The sequence below is a fragment of the Loxodonta africana genome, chromosome 8, assembly GCF_030014295.1.
Source record: "Loxodonta africana isolate mLoxAfr1 chromosome 8, mLoxAfr1.hap2, whole genome shotgun sequence".
NCBI lineage: Eukaryota > Metazoa > Chordata > Mammalia > Proboscidea > Elephantidae > Loxodonta > Loxodonta africana.
Genome location: NC_087349.1, coordinates 12,251,354 through 12,273,310, shown reverse-complemented (window position 1 = coordinate 12,273,310; position 21,957 = coordinate 12,251,354). Strand labels below are relative to the sequence as shown.

The window sequence follows — 21,957 nt, the reverse complement described above, 5'->3', positions numbered from 1 at the left end:
CTTTTCCTGGTCAGGTCTGGGGAATTCCAGAGTTATCATCATTATTAGGAGCCCTGATGATGCAGTTGTTAAGAGCTCAGCTGCTAACCAAAAGGTCGGCAGTTCAAACCCACCAGCCATTTCTTGGAAACCCTATGGGGTAGTTCTGCTCTGTCCTACAGGGTTGCTATGCATTGGAACTGACTCAACGGCACCTAACAACGACAACATTATTAAGCTGGGAGACAGTGACCACTTCAGTCAGTGGAGATCACATTAACGAGGTGATTACAGGGCGGAGACAGGATGATGCTTTTGGTGTGCTCGTGTCTGACTTTAAGAACATTATCATTTAACAAGGTTTCTATAATTTAAGAGAGATGAATGGTTCTGCAGAGGTAGTTTTCAAATCCAAAAGGCACCAGTTAATGTAAAGTGTACGATCAAATAAGAGACTAAAAAGAAGAAGAAGAAGGGTTGAGCCGATGTGCTCTTCTTAGGCTGACTAGGTCAAAAGGTTTTACATCCATTTCCCTGAATTAATAGAAATGGTGAGAGCAATGTTAAGGATGACACCGATAATGCCCATCAGGTTGATAAGAGCCCTGGTGGCGCTGTGGTTAAGAGCTACGGCTGCTAACCAAAAGGCTGACAGTTCAAATCCATTAGCACTCCTTAGAAACCCTGTGCAGCAGTTCTATGCTGCCCTTTAGGGTGGCTATGAATTGGAATCGAGTCAATGACAATGGGTTTGGGGTTTTTTTTGTTGTTGTTGTTTATCAGGTTGATAAATACTAATTTTAATAAAAATCAACAGCATTTTAGTTTCTATTATTTGATCATAATACTTAAGTGTTAAAAATTGTCACCCATCAAAAATGCAGTGATCATAATAAAATTCTCTTTTCAAATAGCAGCGATGGGCTGGGTTTCACTACTCCCAAAGTCTCTCTCCCAGGTATGTACTGACCAACTAGATGTCCTGGTCACACAAGGAGGGCACAAGATGCCTCCTGCAGCCAGGGGGACTACTGGCCTGGGAGTGAAGTTAAGACAATTACTGGGAATCTCAAGGTTTTATTTTCTCATTAGCTTAGATATTAAACCAACTAATTTACAAAATCTAACCAAAGCCCTGGAAAAATTAGCACCTTCCTCACCCTCCCCCACAAAAAAGAAAATTTAAGAAATCCCTCTGTATCCTTCTGTTTGGGCAGAGAGAGGTGTATTGTGCGACTCACTCCTTACACAAGATGCTGTGGGTCGATGAGAAATTAGTTTAGTACCCGGATGCTGGGCTTGGATTAAAGCACGGGAGACCGATGTGCCTGATGGAGTCTATGCCAACTGGAGTATGCGTGCGCTGACCTACTTCTGGAGGTAGAAACGTCAAGCCCTGTAACGTTGGGTTGCAGGGGCTTTTACAGGCCCTGTTATTTGAGGCAGAGGAAAAAGAAAGAGTGAGGGAAAGTGAAAACTCAAGGTGTTGAAGGAGTATCACGCCCTGCCTCCTCATTCATCCCCCTGGGGAGACTCAGCTATGGAGAATGGAGAAAAAGGCTAAAGCTAGGGTTGCAAGTTAAAACACAGGACGCCCAGTGAAATGTGAATTTCAGATAAGTGGCCAACATCGCATGGGACAGACTTAACTGAAATATACATATTCCTTGTTTATCTGAAGCTCAGATTGAATGGGACATCTTGTGTTTTATTTACTAAATCTGGCAACCCTAGCTTAAGACTGAGAACCAAAGACAAATATAAAAACAGAACATCAAGGCACTCCAAGGGAGTCAGGAGGTCCAGGCTTTGAGAGGGTAGGCTCAGGGAGGGTGGTAGATTAACGAGGATTTGTAGATCCTTCCATCAAGGGATGGAGTCTATCCCCCACCCCTGAGTCTGGGCTGGCCCTGGGACCTTTTTTTGGCCAATGAAATGCATCAGAGGTGCTGTGTAACTTCTCGGCCTTGGCTACGGGATGCCTGGCAGCTTCCACTTTCCCCTCCTGGACTTCTGGACCACCATGCTCTGAAGAAGCCTAGGGTGAAGGACCAGGTGTAGAGAGAGCCCCAGGTGCCCTGCCATGCCTGCCACCCCAGCTGAAGACCCAAACGCGCGACAGAGTCCATCTCAGATCCAGCCATGCTCCCAACAGCAGAGGAGTGCAGACTTGGAGTGAGACCAAGGGAAGCCTCAACAGAGAGCTGATACAGAGAGGAACTCAGAACGAGGGGGAGAATGCCACTTCTCCAGGGGAGGGAAAGAGAGAGGGAAGTGGGGTGGGGGGAGAGAGAGCCTCTGATACCTGAGCCAGCATCTGCCTCATTGCATAAAAGGTTACCTAGAAGGAAGGGTTAGGAATGATCAAGAAAGCAGCTATTGGGAGGGCTTGAAACCTGAGGTAGAGAAAAATAAAGTGGCAGTGTATGCCTAAAGCTCACCTGAGCTCTGTGAGGGGGATATCCTGAGATCTTTCCTTCCCAGAGGAAAAATAACCATGGCATTGAGATTGTACTCAAGGCTAAGGGGTTGAATGCTGATACTCGGTCCTGCCTCTTACCAGCTTTCAGAGAAGTCACTATAGGGAAGAGAAATCACCAAGGATGCATTTTGTGGAGGAGGCAGACAGAAATCACGCCACCACTGCTTTTGCAAGCCTTGCCCACTCAGAGACTTCTAATTGCAGGGAGAATAATGGGGTCACTATGAGCCAGAATCGACTCAACGGCAGTAAGTTATAATGGTCACGGAAAAAGAAATGGAATAAGCATGCTCCAGACACAGCACCAAAAATAAGTCTTACCTACTTGGGCTTTCTAGTGCAGACAGTTTGGGATCACATAATCCAGCCTACAAACCAAAAACCAAACCTAGATGCCACTGAGCAGATTCTGACTCATGGTGACCCCACGTTACAGAGTAGACCTGTGACCTTTCAGAAGCAAATCACTCAACTTTTCTCCTGAGGTACCTTTGAGTGAGTTTAAACTGCCAACCTTTCAGCCAGTAGTCAAGTGCTTAACCGTTTGTACCACTCAGGGGGCCCAGCCTCCAAAGGGGAAAGAAATCCTCTGATGACCACCATCCTACTCTAACAGGCTTACTTCCCCTAAACCACTCCTCCCACCAAAGTTCAGGCCAAAGGGTCAGGCAAACTCTTCACAATGGGAAGGTTCTGTAAGATGAAGCAGGTCAGTCTACTGTGACTGACAGTCAATTACTTACCTACAAGGTCCTCATCAAGACTAAATGACAAAATGTGTGATTCGCTATCAGCATCTGGCATATAATATGTGCTTGATAAATGGAAGCTCTGTTACTTATTTGTGGGCTTACTATGTGACTTAAAACATCTATATACATTAGTTTTAAACGTAATTGTGCACGTGGTCATATTTTTTCTTTAGCCTGCAAAGGCTTAAAAAATGACTGTGTTTTATTTCTGTGTGTGTGTCATTTTATAACAAACGGTTGCTATTCAGTGCTCTACAAATACTTGTTGAGCAAATGGAAGAATAAATAAATGAACGGAGTAAGACATGTTTGCTGAATTGGATAAAAAAGAGGAGCAAAAAGGAATGTGAATTTCTATAAGTGTGCTTACTGTTGACAGCCCAAGCTTTGGTGCAGAGAGGGTGGGTCACAGCTTAACTGTTGGGGCTCAAAGAAAGTCCTCCTGGATCTCTGTGTATTTATATCCAGCAGAGTTAAAGACTTTTCCATGCCTTCTCCCTTAAAAACTGCCAGACCAGGCAGGTTATTTTTTTCTTTTACTCCTGTTCTTTATTCCTAATCAGTTACCACAGAGTTGAGTTCGACTCATTGTGACCCCATGTATGTCAGAGTAGAACTGTGCTCCACAGGGTTTTCAATGACTGTGATCTTTTGGAAGTAGGTTGCCAGGACTTTCTTCCAAGGTGCCCCTGGGTGGACTCGAACAACCAGCCTTTCAGTTAGCATAGCAGCCAAGCCACTCAGACAGAAACACTATGGATGGGAGGCCAAAATTAATAGTCAAGATTTGGTATTCATCGCACGCGTTTATGCTTCTAGAGGGCACTAAGGGCAAGATGCTACAGTGCCTGCTACTTCCAGCAAATGAAGAAACCCGGTTAGGAAGCAGCCTCAGTGGTGAGGATGCCATGTCACAGAAGACGCAGTAACACTGGGCATTTTCAAGGAGTATAAAGTGTGACGTAGGTTGGAAAGATGAATGAGATTCAAACAGCAGAAAAAACTAGAAAAATATACTCACTAATCCTCAGAACGATAAGCTATGAATATGGAGTAGGTACTTGGTACCCACCAGTTAACTTCCCCAAACATGAAGCTCTAGAAAAATAAAGCACATTAGACCAGGATGCTTTTTGTTTTTGTCTTTTATTTTAAAAAAAAAATTAACCCAAAAAATCCTGCAAAGCTCTCGATATGAAAATGATTTCTATTAATCCCTTGGTTAAAGGATCCCCATATGTGTCTGTGATCTGCCTCCTATGAGCAGGGAGGGAGTCAGCCAACCACCAGAGAGTATTTCTGCCATTCTGAAGAGAGGCTGGATAAAAGTTAACTTTCAAAATTCAATCAATTTCATGGTCCTTGGTAAGTGCTCTGTGCCTACTCACCGTGGTCAAGGATATATTTCACAATCTCCCCGTTGCCGGTTTTAGCTGCGTAGTGAAGGAGTGAACAGTGGTCTGGTCCCTGGATTAGCAGGCTGCCTCCATTTTTATAGCTTTCTATTAGCTGAAAAAGAGACACATGAGAAGACGCTCAGGCGGAGTCCGGAACAAGGATCACAGCCAACAGGTAATAAAATGAGAGCGATGCAGCAAACCACAAATGTTTCCAGCCACAGAGGACAGGGCAAAGTCAGAGAGATGAAGTAACACCCCTGGATTGTGTTATCGCTCCAGTAGACGGCCGGCGTCTCGCCTAACTCCGGAGAGGGTGTGCGGGTATTGAACAGCCAAAGGAAACCAAGGCATGCTGCGTTACTCAATGCTCTCCTTTGTCTGTCCAGGGCACTGATCTCTGTCCCAAGAGGGCGAGGGTTGGAGAAGTGAAAAAAGTGTACTCAGCATTCTCTTGAGTGCAAGAATAATTATGGCTACAGGCAGGAAAAGTGTGGTATCTGGTAGCTAAATTCCTTTCTGAAGTCTTTTAGTTTTTCTTCAATTGCTAATGAACCTAACTAGTGAATCTAAAAGCTGCCTCCAATTTCCCTGCGTAAAAGAGCGCTGCTCACCTGTCCACACACGGACACACAGAACGCACACACATGCGTGCACGTATTACTTCCTTGTTCACCTGCAACCCAATCTATGCGTCTTCTGTCAACCACTCAACACAGACCTAACAAAGCTAGAGGCGACTGCAGGTTGAGAGCCAAAATGATCTAGAAAATGGAGTTGTTTCTATATGAGAACAGACTGGAAACAAATAAAAAACCAAGGAGTTTGGCAGCCTGAGGGTAAGGTGGCCAAATGAGGAGACAGTCTAAATTCATGAAATGGTGAATGTTTTACAAACTGTAACTGGGTCCCTGTTTTACAAACTCCAGTCTATTAGAACAAGAGAAGCCTTTCTGAAGCTTCTAAAAGGTAGTTTTGGGACAAATAAGAATTAAATAACCTAGCAAATAATAAGCAAATAGGGACACGTTTGCTCCCAAGAAGTTGGATGGCTCAACATTTGGATAATTGGATGTCTCATCAGGTCACAGAGAAATACATCAACGGAGCTGCCATGGGCCAGATGCCAGGGGTCAAAAACAAGATTCAGGAGGCAGGATGGAGAGGGTCACCAAGGGCATCCAGGAAGCAGACAGCAAGGGGTGGAAAAGGGGCTGGGGAGACTTCCTGGGAAATTGCTAAAAAGGGGGCCCTGGATGGAAGCACAGAGATCTGAAGGCTCTCCTCCCTAACCTGGGGGCCAGCAGATCAGTGAGGGCTAGCTAAGAGTTTTCCATGGAAACCTCAAAGAGAACCCTGTTCTGTTGAACTGCAATGTCACAGGGTAGCACTCTTCTTGTGGGTACAAAGGATCCAGGCTCCACGAGCGTCCAAGTGCAGGGAACAGTCCTTGTGGTATCTTCATTCCCCACAGAGCCTAACGCAGACCTTGCACATGGTTGGTAGCCAGCAGGACAGGTTTCATTTTCTGGTGAGGAGCGGCTCTGAGCTACTGTGCTGTACTGCATGGAGAACGCTATGGTCTGGCCAGTGGCACAGGCCCCATTCGCAGGGTTATGCTCCCTGGGATGGCAGCTTAGCCAGGTGTTTGCAACTGCCTCACCTTTGGTTTTCCACTAGGAACCTGTTAGTAAGGTAGCACAAATGTTCCTCAGTTTCTGCAGCAGGTGCGATTCAAAAACGCTGCGCACCTGGGCAGTGCTTCTCAGCTTTCCCTCAAGGCTTTTCACCTCTGGAGGTGCAGGGGCCCACATTCGAGACATGCTGGTGGGCCAGGTATGCCTGTGCCCTTCAGCAGCTGGTACCAGGGATTATTGCCAGCGTGGGTTACACAAGGACATGGATAGCTAACACTTTCGAGCCACTTCTAAGTACAGGAAGTCTTAAGAGCTTTCCACATATTATTTCATTCAATCCTCATGACAAAACAGAGAGGTAATATTACTATCCCATTTTACAGATGAAGAAACTGAGGCATGGGGAGAATCAAGTAGCTGCACAAAGACTCACATCTCACAGAGGGCGGAGCTAGCACCTGAACACAGGCCGTGGACTGCAGAACTCAGGCCCACTCCTTCCCTCTGAACTAAACTCACCAGGACGTGCAAGCATAAGGTAGATCAGGAGGAGTGTCTTCGTTTGGTTAACTGGGATCTTCAAAAAAAACGAACTGTGATAATGTTGGAAGACTCTGTCTCTGGCTTGGAGAATGCATTTCTAGGTGTTATTTAGGGTTCATTTCAAGATTTTTCTGAGGAAACATTTAAATCTTTCAAATGCCAGCTTCTGGGGAACAGGAATTCTGGGTGCTGGGAGCAGTAGCACCCTGGAGCCCTTAGCTACTAGGCAACGTGGGGGTGGTGTAAAGGCTCCCCTCCCTCTCTGCTCAGCCTTGGGACTCACTTCCCCATACAGCATCCTCCCTCCTCCTACTTGGCCAGGCCGGGGGATGACACATGAGATATGGGATCACGGAAGATTCGATGAGGAATGACATTGATTTAAAGTCCCTAAGGAACCACAAGAGCTTTGGCAGGAGGATATCTTACCTTCATAAGGTCACCAGTTATTACTGCCCGCAAAATTGCTGTGGAAGACAAAAGAGACGTCTCATTAGTAGAAGACCCTCTCATTAAGTACTACAAAGGGCTGGGTCCATATTTTGAAGCAAGTCTTTCAGGGAAGGAGATGTGTGCCAAAGGCTGAAGCTCTGTAAAACAGATTAAGGGCTTCTCTCCAACCCCTCCCTACCCAGACACTCCTGCCATAGATCATTCTAGAACTTAGTTGCACTACCACCCCCCGCACCCCCTCTCCAGCCCTGGTAAGCACAGAGAACATGGAATTTGGAGTCAGTGATTGGGTTCAAGTCTTAGCTCTGACACTTACAAGCTGTGGGGCATTGGGAAAATTATTTAACCCCTCTGAGCCTCAGTTTCCACAGTGGCACAGTGCCAAGTCTAGATCTTGTAGGGTTGTTGGAAGGATTAGTGAAATCATCTAAATGTTCCCACCCCATCTTCTGATGCAGAGCAGGTGCCTAATTATGACCTTTCCTTCTTCCCAATTCTTTCCACTTGGTCCTTTTGGGGTCCAAGACATCACAAGCGTTTTTGTGTGTGTCTGTTTTAATAAACATCAGCCGCTGCAGGGATGAAGAGGAATAGAGACAGCTAAGAGGAAACAGTTTTTACTTTTCCTAGAGAAAAGAACCACGTCTTTAGCATCTAATTCCTTGGTAGCTCTTATGAGAAGAATGCTAACCGTCTCAAGATAACCTAAATTAATTGTAGGAATATGAAGTGCTGGGGTAAAAAAAGAAATGTCTACTGATAGGTGTGTATCAGATGGGATGGAGGAGAGAAATGAGAAAACATTACTGATAACGGGGAAAAGTAATATATGCTTGCCTATTGACAATTGTGGTTTCCAAAGGGAACTATTGGCGCTGGGATGGAAAAAGTCAGTGTAGAAAAACAGATACCTAGATTGTGAAGTGACTCAAATAGTAAATTATTTTGAGGCTTTAAATTTGCAAAATTTAGAAGAAAAGGAATTTAAGTTTATTTTACAAAGTGTCATTTATTCTTCTTGCTTTAGTAGACTGGCATAAAGAGTTAGCCAGAAATACAGTATCTTACATCAGTGCCAGTCCCCGCCTGTCAGTAAGCAAAGCCCTCACATCTGTCACACGGCGCATTTACACGTCCTGGTGGCCAGATGTGAAGGATCACAGGCAGGCTAGATGCATCCACTGGCCCTGGGCCGAGTCTTTCCCTCTGGCCAAAGCAGACGCCTTGGAAATCTACAGAAGTGATGAGGGCTACTGAGCACGGGAGGAAGGAGGAGGGAGGAAAAAGAAAAGATGGAGAAAAATGGAAACCAGAGCTGGGAGACAGGAATGTTCCGTCTCTGAAAAAGGCTGTAAGGAATGTACTTTTTGCATCTCCCTGTGGCTCCCGGGACAATGCTTGCACGTTGCAGATGCACAACAATTAGTGTTGAACTGATTTAAAGGAAAGTAAAGACAGAAAAGGAGCAAAAAGAAGAGAAAGACTTAAAAAAATAAATAAAATGTTACGGGTCAAAAGAAACTAAAAAAACATCCCATCTGTATCCTCATTTTATAGCGTTGACCCCGACTCACGGCGCCCCCGTGTGTCAGAGCAGAACTGTGCTCCGTAGGCTTTGCAATGGCAGATTATTCAGAAGTAGATCACCAGGCCTTTCTTCTGAGGCATCTCTGGGTGGACTTGAACAGCCAACCCTGCAGTTAGCAGCCAAACATGTTAAACATTTGTACCACCCAGGAACTCCAGGAAAGAAATGAGGCTAGAAAAATCGTGTGAACTCACACACATAAGTTCAAAACATCAGTACAGCCTATGTTTTCGAGATGGCTTGGAAACATTTCTCAGGAATTACAAGTTAGAAAGAAGAAAGAGAGAGAAATAGAGGGAGGAAGATGAAAGGAGAGAGAAAAGGAAAGAAAAAAATAATTCGTTAAGTTAAGGCACTTATGTAATAAACACGCAAGAAATCAAGATGACAAAAGAATTTCCCATGGCAAGGTCTATTTAAGAAGCTCTTTTTTTTTTTAAAGATGGATGTATGGATAGAAGTATGGAAGTATGGATGGAAGGATGGAAGGATGGATGGGTGGATGGGTGGGTGGGTGGGTGGGTGGGTGGACGGGTGGATGTGTGGATTGATAAATGATAGATACATAGATGATAGGTGATTGGTAGATGGATAGATGATTCATGATTGATAAGTAGATAGATAATAGATAAACAGGTGATGGATAGATAAATAGAACAGAGTAAGAAAAGAAACTGGAGAAGCTGAGTTAAAACTTATTGACGAGCCCTGGAATTCAAGGTAAGCTTCTTAGAGGAAATGAAGCTTAAGCTGACTCTTAAATGATAATACAATTAACAGCAAGAAGAGTTTGGAAAATCCTTGCAAAATTTGGGAAACCCTGGTGGCATAGTGGTTAAGTGCTACAGCTGCTAACCAAGAAGTCAGCAGTTCAAATCCGCCAGGCACTCCTTAGAAGCTCTATGGGGCAGTTCTACCCTGTCCTCTAGGATTGCTATGAGTCGGAATCGACTCGACGGCGGTGGGTTTTGGTTTTATAGATAAAGATGTGGAAGTTAGAGCTTAGATCTGTGGGCACCAGCAAGGATCTCCATATGATCACGCCTGCGAGGAAAGCAGTCCCGGGGATGAGTTCCTGAAGCCACTCCAGTGAGGGCGTCTGATGCTAAGGGACGTGAGTTTTATCTGCAGATGAGAAGTCATTGCAGAGTAAAAAGCAGACCAGGGAGCCCATCAATTTCCATAGGTATGTCAGTTTGACTCTGCTCTTCCCCTCCTAGGGTTATAACCTGCTCCCGGCTCCTGTTCTCTGCAAATTAGTATCTCCAGATGGCCCTAATTATAGCCAGAGCTGCTTTCAACTTCGACCCCTACTCATTCAATAAGCATTGTTCTTTATACTCACCGGTTTCAACACCCTCCCAGTGTGAACTCCCCACAAGCAGGAAGAAGGTTGTATAACAGAATCACAGCCACAAATAATTTTCGATTGTACTGGGTATGGAAAGCATGAATATTTATCTTTCAGTTGAGCAACACAACCAAGGGTAGCTATTACGCAAACATTATTAGGCACTGTTCTCACTGCCCTCCTTTGATGAATGTTCTGCCCTAGGAGCAATGTTGTTTAAGATTTCTTCTGCATAAAGAGAACCAGAATCCATTAGTATTCAACTCCAGATAATAACCTTCTGAAAGAACAAGCCTAAGAACAAATAACACGTTGTTACAATTACAATATTATTCTTTATTATCTCTTGAGCTCCGAGCTTGCCCTCTTGCCTTTTCCAAAACTTCTTCATACTGAGGAAACACACTTCCCAAATTCAAAGAAGCAAGGGAAGTCCAACTGTTAATGGGATGTAAAGGTTATTGAGTAGATGACAAATGAGCTTCCTGGAAAATGAAATCATATAACCTTAGGAAGCCAAACAGGAATGCAAGGGGTAGAAGTCTGTCATTTTGGAGACCAGAAGTTGAATCATTCGTTCACAAGAAATGGGTTATTTTTCCTTCAAAACTAGGCCTTCCAATAAATTGCTGTCCAGTAAAAATAACCCCAGACAGAAAACTGGAGCTGGCTAGTCAGGGCTGCAAGGAGGGAATCTCTGTCTTCCTTCTGGCAGACTCTCTTAGTTCTGGATTCCCCAGAGGCTGGAGGTGCTCACACATTCCTGCCTGGAGGGAAAGATGGCTCCTATCACAACTGATCAGGACACCACTAAACAACCCTTTGGGAGAAAGGCGTCACTCCAGGCCTGTTCTAGGTGGTGGTGATGCAGCGGGGTGTAGAACAAAGGCCGTTCCCTCACGGAGCTCCCATTCTGGTAGGAAGACCCAAACAAGATCTGGCTTTACAATTAGGGAGGGAAAGATTGTCAATGAACTTGACATCAGATTGTTGCTGCCGTTGTTAGGTACCGTGGAGTCAATTCCGACTCAAAGTGATCCCACATGACAGAGTAGAACTGTCACATGGGGTTTTCTAGATTGCAATCTTTTTTTTAATTTTATTGTGCTTTAGGTGAAAGTTTACAGCACAAATTCATTTCTCATTCAAAAATTTATACATAAATTGTTTTGTGACATTGGTTGCAATCCCTGCAATGTGTCAGCACTCTCCCCCTTTCCCTTTACACCCGAGTTCCTCGTGTCCATCTGTCCAGTTTTCTTTCCCTTCTTGCCTTCTCATCTATGCTTTTGGGCAGGTGTTGCCCCAAAGCACATTCCTCTTGTGTGTTATCGTTTGTTTTATAGGCCTGTCCAATCTTTGGCTGAAAGGTAGACTTCGGGAGAGGCTTCAGTTCTGAGCTAGCATGGTGTCCAGGGGCCGTAGTCTCGGGGATTCCTCAGGATCTGTCAGACTTTTGTGTGTGTGTGTGTGTGTGTGTGTGTGTGTGTGAATTTGAATTTTGTTCTACATTCTTCTCCCGCTCTGTCCAGGACCCTCTATTGTGATCCCCGCCAGAGCAGTTTGTGGTGGTAGCTGGGCACCATCTAGTTCTTCTGGGCTCAGGCTGGTGGAGGCTGTGGTTCATGTGGTCCATTAGTCCTTTGGACTCATATTTTCCTTGTGTCTTTCATTTTCTTCATTCTCCTTTGCTCCCAACATGCTGGCACTAATAGATGTATCTTAGATGGCCACTCGCAAGCTTTTAAGACCCCAGATGATATTCACCAAAGTAGGATGTAGAACATGTTCTTTAGGAACTGTGTTAGGCCAGTTGACCTGGATGTCCCCCCTGAGACCATGGTCCCCAGCCTTAAGCCCCAGTAGCTCAATCCCTCAAGGTGTCTGAGTGTATATAGGAAGCTATTATGACCTTGCCTTGGTCAAGCCGTGCTGATTTCCCCTATGTCGTGTATTGCCTTTCCCTTTACCAGAGTTAACACCTGCCTATTACCTAGTAGGCTGTAATTTTTATGGAAACAGATCACCAGGTCTTTCTCCTCCAGAGCCGCTGGTGGGTTTGAACCACTGACCTTCCAGTTAGCAGCAGACTGCTTAACCATTGCTCTACCAGAGTTCAGATCGTCTGGGTTTAAATTCTGCACGTACTATTAGCTAGTTGTGATCTTGGGCAAGTTAATTTAGCTTACCAAAATTCAGCTCCCTCATTAGAAAAAATGGAGATAAGAACAATTCTTTTTGAGGATCTGCCTTGCAGATGGAGTCCCTGAGTGGTGCAAGGAGCCCTGGTGGTAGAGTGGTTAAGAGCTACAGTTGCTAACCAAAAAGTCAGCAGTTCCAGTCCACCAGTCCCTCCTTGGAAACCCTATGGGTTCCACTCTGTCCTCTAGGGTCGCTATGAGTTGGAAGCGACTCGATTGTAACAGGTTTGGTTTGTTTTTTTGGGTGGTGCAAATGGTTAACACGTTTGGCTGCTAACAGAAGGTTGAAGGTTTGAGTCCACCCAGAGGCACTTCGGAAGATAGGCCTGGTGATCTATTTCTGAAAAATCAGTTATTGAAAATTCCGTGAAACACAGTTCTACTCTGACACATGCAGAGTTGCCATGAGTCTGAGTCAATTCAAGGGGAACGGGTTTGGCTTGGTTTTTGTCATTTGCCTTGCAAATATGCTCAAGGGACAGAGAATCTGTTCTACACCATGGTCCTCTGTGTAGAACACCAGAGAATACTGATGTTTGTCATTCAATCATACAGAAAAAGACCCACTTCTCATCCATGAAATGAAAGGTTAGATTAAGGCCAATTACAGCTCTAGAATATTGAATATGACTAACCCTGAAGGGACTGTTTCAGCTGTGATTCTTGCTTTGCGGATGAAAATATTTAGGAATAAAAAGTATACAGAACGTGGCAAAGCCAGATAGAGGTTTGTGATTCCCAGTAAATCGGCAGAAATGACTACATTCTTATATACAAAATACAGCCATAATTCTGAGCACTTATATCTATTAGTAATAGTTCAATCTTTTGTGTTCAGTTATTTTGAAGTTTTAAATTAATATTCAATTGCCACATGGTTTACTTGTCATTATTGATGATAGCAGTCATATAAATTTTTTAAACATTACAGAAGGAAAAAATTAAAAGCAAAAAAAAAAAAAATGCTAAACAAAGATTTGCTTGTGAACACCTTGGGAAGTCAATCAGTTGATTTATTGAGAATCACAAGCCTGTATCTGGCTTTGGCAAGTTCTGCATACTTTTATCTCTTATATTGTCATTTGCAAAGCAAGAACCACAACCTCAAACTATCTTTCCAGGATTACTCATATTTCACATTCTACAGCTCTTAGGCTAACCCTCTCATTTTTTTTTTTTAATTATTTTTATTGTGCCTTAAGTGAAAATTTACAAATCAAGTCAGTCTGTCACACATAAGCCTATATACACCTTACTACATACTCCCATTTACTCTCCCCCTAATGAGTTAGCCCGCTCCCTCCCTCCAGTCTCTCCTTTCGTGACCATTTGCCAGTTTCTAACCCTCTGTACCCTCCCATCTCCCCTCCAGACAGGAGATGCCAACACAGTCTCAAGTGTCCACCTGATACAAGTAGCTCACTCTTCATCAGCATCTCTCTCCAACCCATTGTCCAGTCCCTTCTGTGTATGATGAGTTGTCTTCGGGAATGGTTCTTGCCCTGGGCCAACAGAAGGTTTGGTGACGATGACCGCCGGGATTCTTCTAGTCTCAGTCAGACCATTAAGTCTGGTTTTTATATGAGAATTTGGGGTCTGCATCCCACTGTTCTCCTGCTGCCTCAGGGGTTCTCTGTTCTGCTCCCTGTCAGGGCAGTCATCAGTTGTGGCCGCGCACCATCTGGTTCTTCTGGTCTCAGGATGATTTAAGTCTCTAGTTCATGTGGCCCTTTCTATCTCTTGGGCTCATAGTTATCGTGTGACCTTGGTGTTCTTCATTCCCCTTTGATCCAGGTGGGTTGAGACCAGTTGATGCATCTTAGATGGCTGCTTGTTAGCATTTAAGACCTCAGACGCCACACTTCAAAGTGGGATGCAGAATGTTTTCATAATAGAATTTATTTTGCCAATTGACTTAGAAGTCCCCTTAAGCCATAGTACCCAAACACCCGCCCTTGCTCTGCTGACCTTCGAAGCATTGTTTATCCCAGAAACTTCTTTGCTTTTGGTCCAGTCCAGTTGAGCTGACCTTCCCTGTATTGAGTATTGTCCTTCCCTTCACCTAAAGTAGTTCTTATCTACTAACTAATCAGTAAATAACCCTCTCCCACTCTCCCTCCCTCCGCCGTCTCGTAATCACAAAATAATGTGTTCTCAGTTTATACTATTTCTCAAGATCTTATAATAGTGGTCTTATACAATATTTGCCCTTTTGCGACTAATTTCGCTCAGCATAATGCCTTCCAGGTTCCTCCATGTTATGAAATGTCTCACAGATTCGTCACTGTTCTTTATTGATGTGTAGTATTCCATTGTGTGAATATACCACAATTTATTTACCCATTCATCCGTTGATGGACACCTTGGTTGCTTCCAGCTTTTTGCTATTGTAAACAGAGCTGCAATAAACATGGGTATGCGTACATCTGTTCGTGTAAAGGCTCTTATTTCTCTAGGGTATATTCCAAGGAGTGGGATTTCTGGGTTGTATAGTAGTTCTATTTCTAACTGTTTAAGATAACGCCAGATAGATTTCCAAAGTGGTTGTACCATTTTACATTCCCACCAGCAGTGTATAACAGTTCCAATCTCTCTGCAGCCTCTCCAACATTTATTATTTTGTGTTTTTTGGATTAATGCCAGCCTTGTTGGAGTGAGATGGAATCTCATCGTAGTTTTAATTTGCATTTCTCTAATGGCTAATGATCGAGAGCATTTTCTTATGTATCTGTTAGCTGCCTGAATATCTTCTTTAGTGAAGTGCGTGTTCATATCCTTTGCCCACTTTTTGATTGTAACCCTCTCATTTTATAGATGAGAAAACCGGGGCTCCAGAAGTGAGCTGACCACTCCAAGTCACACAGCTGGCTAGCAGTCTGGCTTAGAAACACAGGGACACCTGCTTTTCAATTTTCCTAGGCCAGGCCTCCCACCACCATACTGTACAGCTTCCCCTTTGTGTAACTTTGAGCTGTTGTTGTTAGTTGCTATGGAGTCAGTTCTGACTCCCGGCGACCCCATGTACACCGGAAGAAAATGCTGCCCGGCCTCGCACCATCCTCATGATGGCTGGTCCACTGCTGTAGCTACTGTGTATCTTGACTGCTTCCAACACAGGGGGCTCATCATCCAGCACCGTACTGGACAATTTCTGTTAGGATCTATAGGGTTTTCACTGGCTAATTTTCAGAAGCATATTGTCAGGTCTTTCTTCCTACTCTGTTTTAGTTTGGGAAAACAAACAAACTCATTGCCATCAAGTCGACTTTAATTCATAGTGACCCTATAGGACAGAGTAGAACTGCTCCACAGGGTTTCCCAGGCTGTAATCTTTACAGAAGCAGACTGCCACATCTTCTACCCAAGGAGCAGCTCGTGGGTTCAAACTGCTGACCTCTCGGTTAGCAGCTGAGCGGTTAACCACTGTGACACCAGGGATTCTTCTTCTTCATGTGTGGAAGCTCCACCGAAATCTGTCCACCATGGGCAACCCTGCTGGTATTTGAAGTAACAGTGGCATAGCTTTCAGCATCATAGCAACGTGTAAGCCACTGCATTACAACAAACTGACAAACAGGTGGTAAACCTTTGAGCAGGATGGGTAAAAACTAAAAAAAATAACCCCCATTAAAAGTTTCACAAACACATCATTTACTAAATGGAGTAAAGCCAATTGAGGGCTTTAAGCCCCAAGTCTTGAGTGATGAGCACACCCTTGGCATATATTCTGCTCACCATGCCTTGATATGATCATGACTGGACTCTTCATACTATTCCCTTATTCAGTCAGAACTAGCTCCTGCATGGCCACCACACAGCTTGCACGCTCAGCTGCCCAAGAGCCTACTCCTCTGAGCTATGTGTTTCTGCATCGCTCTTCCTGTGTTTACCTTATCGGAAACAGCCTGCTCAGCTTCCACTCTGTAAGCAGCCAGCCGTGCTTCGTGCCCAATAAACTGTGAAGGCTTAGCTCACAAAATAGGAAATTAGTGCCATGGCCAAACAGAGCAAGGTAATCTAGCATGTGCTTAAGGGCATGGATAACCACCGTGGTCTACACTCATTAGGCACAAATGGGAAACGGCTCATGAAAATCATTGCAAGTAATGTTACTTTACATAGCCCTGCTGAACAAGTCTAACATGAGGCGAGAGAAAGGAGGAATTAGATATTTATAAAGCTCTGGATTTTAATCTGGCCCAGGGGAGTTTTTGACAATCAGTAATGAGATCTACGACAGGGAGCCCTGGAGAACCACTTCGTCACTGAGATTAATGCACCAGTGGCATCTAAAAGCCCTTAAAAAACCCATTGTCCTTGAGTTGATTGTGACTCATAGCGACCCTATAGGACAGAGTAAAACTGCCCCGTAGGGTTTTCAAAGAACAGCTGGTGGATTAGCACTGCCAACCCTTTGGTTAGCAGCTGAACTCTTAACCACTGTACCACCAGGGCTCCATTAGATACTAAAAAACCAGTTGCCGTTGAGTCGATTCCCGTTCATGGCAACTCTGTACGTGCCAGCGTAGAAATGTGCTCCGCAGGGTTTTCAATGGCTGATTTTTCAGAAGCAGATCACCTGACCTTTCTTCTAAGGCACCTTTGGGTGGGCTTGAACCTCCAACCTTTTGGTTACCAGCTGAGACTGTTAACTGTACCACCCAGGGACTTCCCATTAAATACTACAGTGGTCTTATATTCAACCACCACCTGTGCCCCAAATCCCTCCTAGAGCGGGTAATCACCAGTGGGAGACATAAATAGGTTTTGTTTCTCTCTAATGACAGAGTTAATCCCTAAATTTGATTAGTCCCTGCTAATTGAATGCATGAATGTATATGGGACCTTCCCATCTGCTGTAGCAATTCTTCTGAAGCTACCATTAGCATGGGAAATGTTTCCTGTTTGCAGGAAGAACAAACAGCCCTGTCCAGGGCTCCCTCCTGCCAGAAAGCCCTTCCCCACCTGTTGCCAGCAGGCCAGGATGTACTCCCCTCAGGAGCAGCTGGTCCCACTTCTCTTATTCACCCCTGGGACTGCTAAAGACAGTACGGCAACCAGACATCTCTCCACAACACCCCATCTGTTTTTCTGTTGTTGTGAAATTGTTCTCTTTTGTTTCACCGAGTCCCATCTCCGTGATTAAGCCACAAGCACAGCGACGTTGTCTTTTTTTGTTTGATTGTTTCACTTCTTTCTCTTTGTTTTATCCATACTACACACCTCTCCCTGGAAATTCTATAAGACAGAAAATATACATATATTAAAAAAAAAAAAAAGGTGCTGTCGAGTCAACTCCAACTCATGGTGATCCCATGCATTTCAGAGCAGAACTGTGCTCCACCAGGTTTTCGCTGACAGGTTTTTTTGGAAGGTGATCACCAGAGGCCTTTCTTCCTCAGTGTCTCTGGATGAATTTGAACCTCCAACTTTTCGGTTAGCAGCTCAGCAGGTTAGCCATTTGCGCCACCCATAGACTGTATATGAAATGCTTCATAAACATTTGGCTTGATATTTGTGGCCTGGTAATTGAGTTGGCTTGGATTTCAAATCTTCCTTTAAGGAACTCTAGATTGAAGAAGATTCTAGAGAACAGAAAAAGCCCACATGACTGTTCTTTGCTCTACCTGGAAGTCAATTTTTGAGTTGCAACTCGTTCCAAATCTCTTTGGGGAATCTAACACTGATTATTAGATATAGCAAAAGTACCTCACTAGACCAGAAATGTTTATATTATGGGTGAAATCAAAGCCCCAGGTTAAGTATGTTACCTCCCAGAGCATCAGTAGTAAGACTTAGATCAGTGTTACAACTAACGTCATGGGTTAATCCATTTGCTTTGAGCAGAGTTAGTGAAGGCAAGGCTATAGGTCAAGGGGTCAGTTGGTTTCATACTCTTCCACAGTCATAGAAAGCTACGTTTAACCAGCTGTGTAAAACAAGTGCCAGGGGTCACAAGGGAACCAGGACAGGTCCTCGAAAACAGCTCCTTGCCAATCTATGCAACTGGAAATTAGTGTTTTCCGTAGTGGTGATAAACTAATATCATCAACTTTGTCATCATCTTTGGATACACAGAGTCAACACATTTTTTAGATAGTAACACCATCTAAACTAAGGAGCTTTGGTGACGCAGTGATTAAAGTGCTTGGCTGCTAAACGAAAGGTAGGTGGTTCAAACTGGCCAGCTGCTCCTTGGGAAAAAGACGCGACAGTCTACTTGCACAAAGATTAACAGCCTTGGAAACCCCATGGGGCAGTTCTACTCTGTCCTATAGGGTCGCTATGAGTTGGAATCAACTCGACAGCAATCAGGTTAACACGAAGTCATAACCAACTATCTCCTTAAAGCAAGAAAAACAAATTTATTTCTACCACCAATATTACAGAATCCTATCAACTATTTTTGTTGGGTAAATATTAAGTTCCACCAACAGGGTGGATTTTTTGTATTTGTAAAGGGTTATAATCTGATTACACTTTACTGAGCTCATGAACCCGAAATAATTACAGGGTACAATGACGTTCTTTCTCCTTCTTAACATTCAAATGAAATAATACATATTAAAACCCTTAGTACATTGTGAACTGCTTCAGCGATTTAAGAGATAAAAAAAAAAAAAGAACAGATCTGATATTCTTGGAAGGTCTTCCATCCCCAGAATGGTGAGGGAATTTCATTTAGATTGGCTCACTTTGCTTATTTTTGCTTTCCTAGCATTGGGATGATAAAGCTTCAGCTATAATCTTGAGATGGTAAAAGACGTGGAAGAACTAATAAATCAGATTCTTGTTTGGCTCAAAGCTGGGAGGCAGGTACAGAACAGGAGAGGGGATGCTGGACACTAGCTCCTGGTGACTTTCACAGAGGACCATAGAGGGAGCGTTTTGGTGATGGCTTTGCCCTTCTCTCTGCTTTCAAGTGCGACTGGCCTCCTTGAATTCATTTGATGTATGTTCCCTGTGTCCTTCCGCACCTCTAAGCAAACTTGGGCTGAAAGAGTGTGCTCGTATTTCATTCTGCGATAGCTGCAGACAGACCTGACATGGCCCGGACGTGATGGATGGCTCTTGATTTTAACCCAACATCAAGACTGCATGGGAGATGGCATGAAGGCCGGGCCAAGTCCACATAAGTGTGTTCTAGAGTTCAAGAAGATTAAGGGCTGATGGGTCAGCAGGTCAGCAGGAGGCATATTAAGTACCTTATCAGTGCTGGCAGCCAAATGACCACTCTGTAAGCTGAAGGCCCTTCTTACCGAGAATAGAGTTAGCCAAAGCACATTTCATTGGAGTAAAAGTAAAGCCAAGGAGATGCTAATATAACAAAGGTCACTTTCATGGACATACACCAGCAAAATGCACATACAGCAAAATGCATGATAAAAAAATATTTCCAACATCTACCGTCATGTTTAAGTGTAAAGACAGACATGATAATTTGTATTTGCAATTAAGCTATAATAAAACATTAATTATAAATCTTCCCTGTAGCAACATGAGACAGATGTTTGCTGGAAACAGAAAAATTAAGCACTGAATTTCAGAAAAATTAAAGTTTTAACTTTCATTTCAACATCGTGGTACGCTGACTAGCAGACATCGTACCTTAGAACCCAGAATTTGTTATTTCTGAAGCTGGCTCAAAAGATGAAATACAAAATAGGATTGTTGTTGCGTGCTGTCAAGTTGGTTCTGACTCATAGCAATCCCATGTGACAGAGCAGAACTGCCCCAAAGGGTTTTCTAGGCTGTAATCTTTGCAGGAGAAGATCACCAGGTCTCGTCTCCTGTGGAGAGACTGGGTGGGTTTGAACCACCGACCTTTCAGTTAGTGGCTGAGTGCTTAACCTTTGTACCTCCAGAGTTCCTTCAAAATAGGTTAAGCTTCGGTATATCAGTAAGTGTTTAAAGATATTTATTAGAGGTCCAGGTTTTATTGTCCAGGTGCTGTGATGAGAAATAAAATAAAAACCCAACCTTCATTCCTCTTGAGAATCCATATACTCTTAAAAAAGAAAAGTAAGAGCATCTACAAAGTAACATGTGTGGCCCCTGGTTGCTAAAGAAATGGACGGTGAGGGAGAGAATAAGTTCCCAGGGAAGTTGTAAGCAATCATTCAAAAAGGGAATATCTGGTGGGAAGACAGGTGGAGCGTTTCCCACAGAGAAGAGGAAGAAGTGATAAGCAATTTCACTTGATAACCAAGTTTCACTTGATAATGGGGATAGGGAAAAATGAGCCAGAGACTGAGCGAAATGGAGACCCTTTAGAACACCCTCCAAGACCAAGAGAGTAATCTGAGGCTAACAGCTTTTTTTTTTCCTTCCAAAATGTCACTGAAAATCACTCAGCTACTCCATTTTCAGAATATATCCTCCGGCAGAGATTACTACCCTCTTCCTGAAAGACAAACGGGTGCTTTGATGTATAAACAAGGGGCCCTGGTAGCACAGTAGTTAAATGTTCAGCCTCTAACCTAAAGGTCAGCAGTTCGATCCCACTCATCTGCTCCACAGGAGAAAGACCTGGCAATCTGCTCCAGTAGATTACAGCCAAGAACACCCTACGGGGCAGTTCTATTCTGATACACAGGGTTGCTATGAGTCAGAATCGACTAGATGGGCACCTAAAAATAACAACAAGTGTATAACAGAAAAGAACAGTTGCTGGGAAATTGAATACCTGATGGAGAGTCTTCAGGAAGGTCAAGCTGTTGGAGAAGGGAAAGAGGCTCTCAGGGTTAGTTAAGAAGAGAGGCCGAGTAGAGAGGCGCAGGGGCATGGAAGGAGAGCCGGCAGGTACAGCAACAGCAGGGCTTCAACACCCTTCTGTTGCCAGTGAAGCAGCACTCTTTTTGCAAAGGCTGGAGGAATCACTTCACTTATTCGGGTGATAGTGCTCAGTGGTTAACCAAGGGTTTGAACTCACCCGGTGGCTCTATGGGAGAAAGACCTAGTGATCTGCTTCCTTAAAGATTACAGCCTAGGAAACCCCATGGGGCAGTTCTACTCTGTCTCATGGGTTTGCTGCTACTCAGAAATCGCGACTGTTGTTAGGTGCTGTTGAATTGGTTCCTACTCATAATGACAGTGTGTACAACAGAACAAAATACCGCCCAGTCCTGCGCCATCCTCACAATCATTGTCATGCTTGAGACCACTGTTGCAGCCACTGTGTCAATCCATCTTAATGACGGTCTTCTACTTTTTCGCTGACCCTCTACTTCACCAAGCCTTCTCCAGGGACTGGTCACTCCTAATAACACGTCCAAAGTATGTGAGACAAAGTCTTGCCATCCTCGCTTCTAAGGAGCATTCTGACTGTACTTCTTCCAAGACAAACTTGTTCATTCTTTTGGCAGTCCATGATACATTCAACATTCTTCGCCAACACCATAACTCAAAGGTGTCAATTCTTCAGTCTTCCTTATTCATTGTCCAGCTTTCACATGCATATAAAGCGATTAAAAACAACACGCTATGGGTCAGGCACACCTTAGTCCTTAAAGTGACATCTTTGCTTTTTAACACTTTAAAGAGGTCCTTTGCAGCAGATTTGCCCAATGCAATG

General features: G+C 44.0%; 1 protein-coding gene across 2 annotated transcripts in view; it reads right to left on the bottom strand.

The window, feature by feature from the left end:
• DGKI (diacylglycerol kinase iota) overlaps positions 1-21,957 on the bottom strand; it is a 491,392-nt gene that overhangs the window by 22,908 nt on the left and 446,527 nt on the right. For both annotated transcript variants that reach the window (XM_064289678.1, XM_064289679.1), the window contains 2 exons: positions 7,220-7,257; positions 4,602-4,722 (listed from right to left, as the gene is read on the bottom strand). In XM_064289678.1, coding sequence (XP_064145748.1) covers positions 4,602-4,722; positions 7,220-7,257 — 159 coding nt within the window. The remainder of the gene's footprint in view (positions 1-4,601; positions 4,723-7,219; positions 7,258-21,957) is intronic.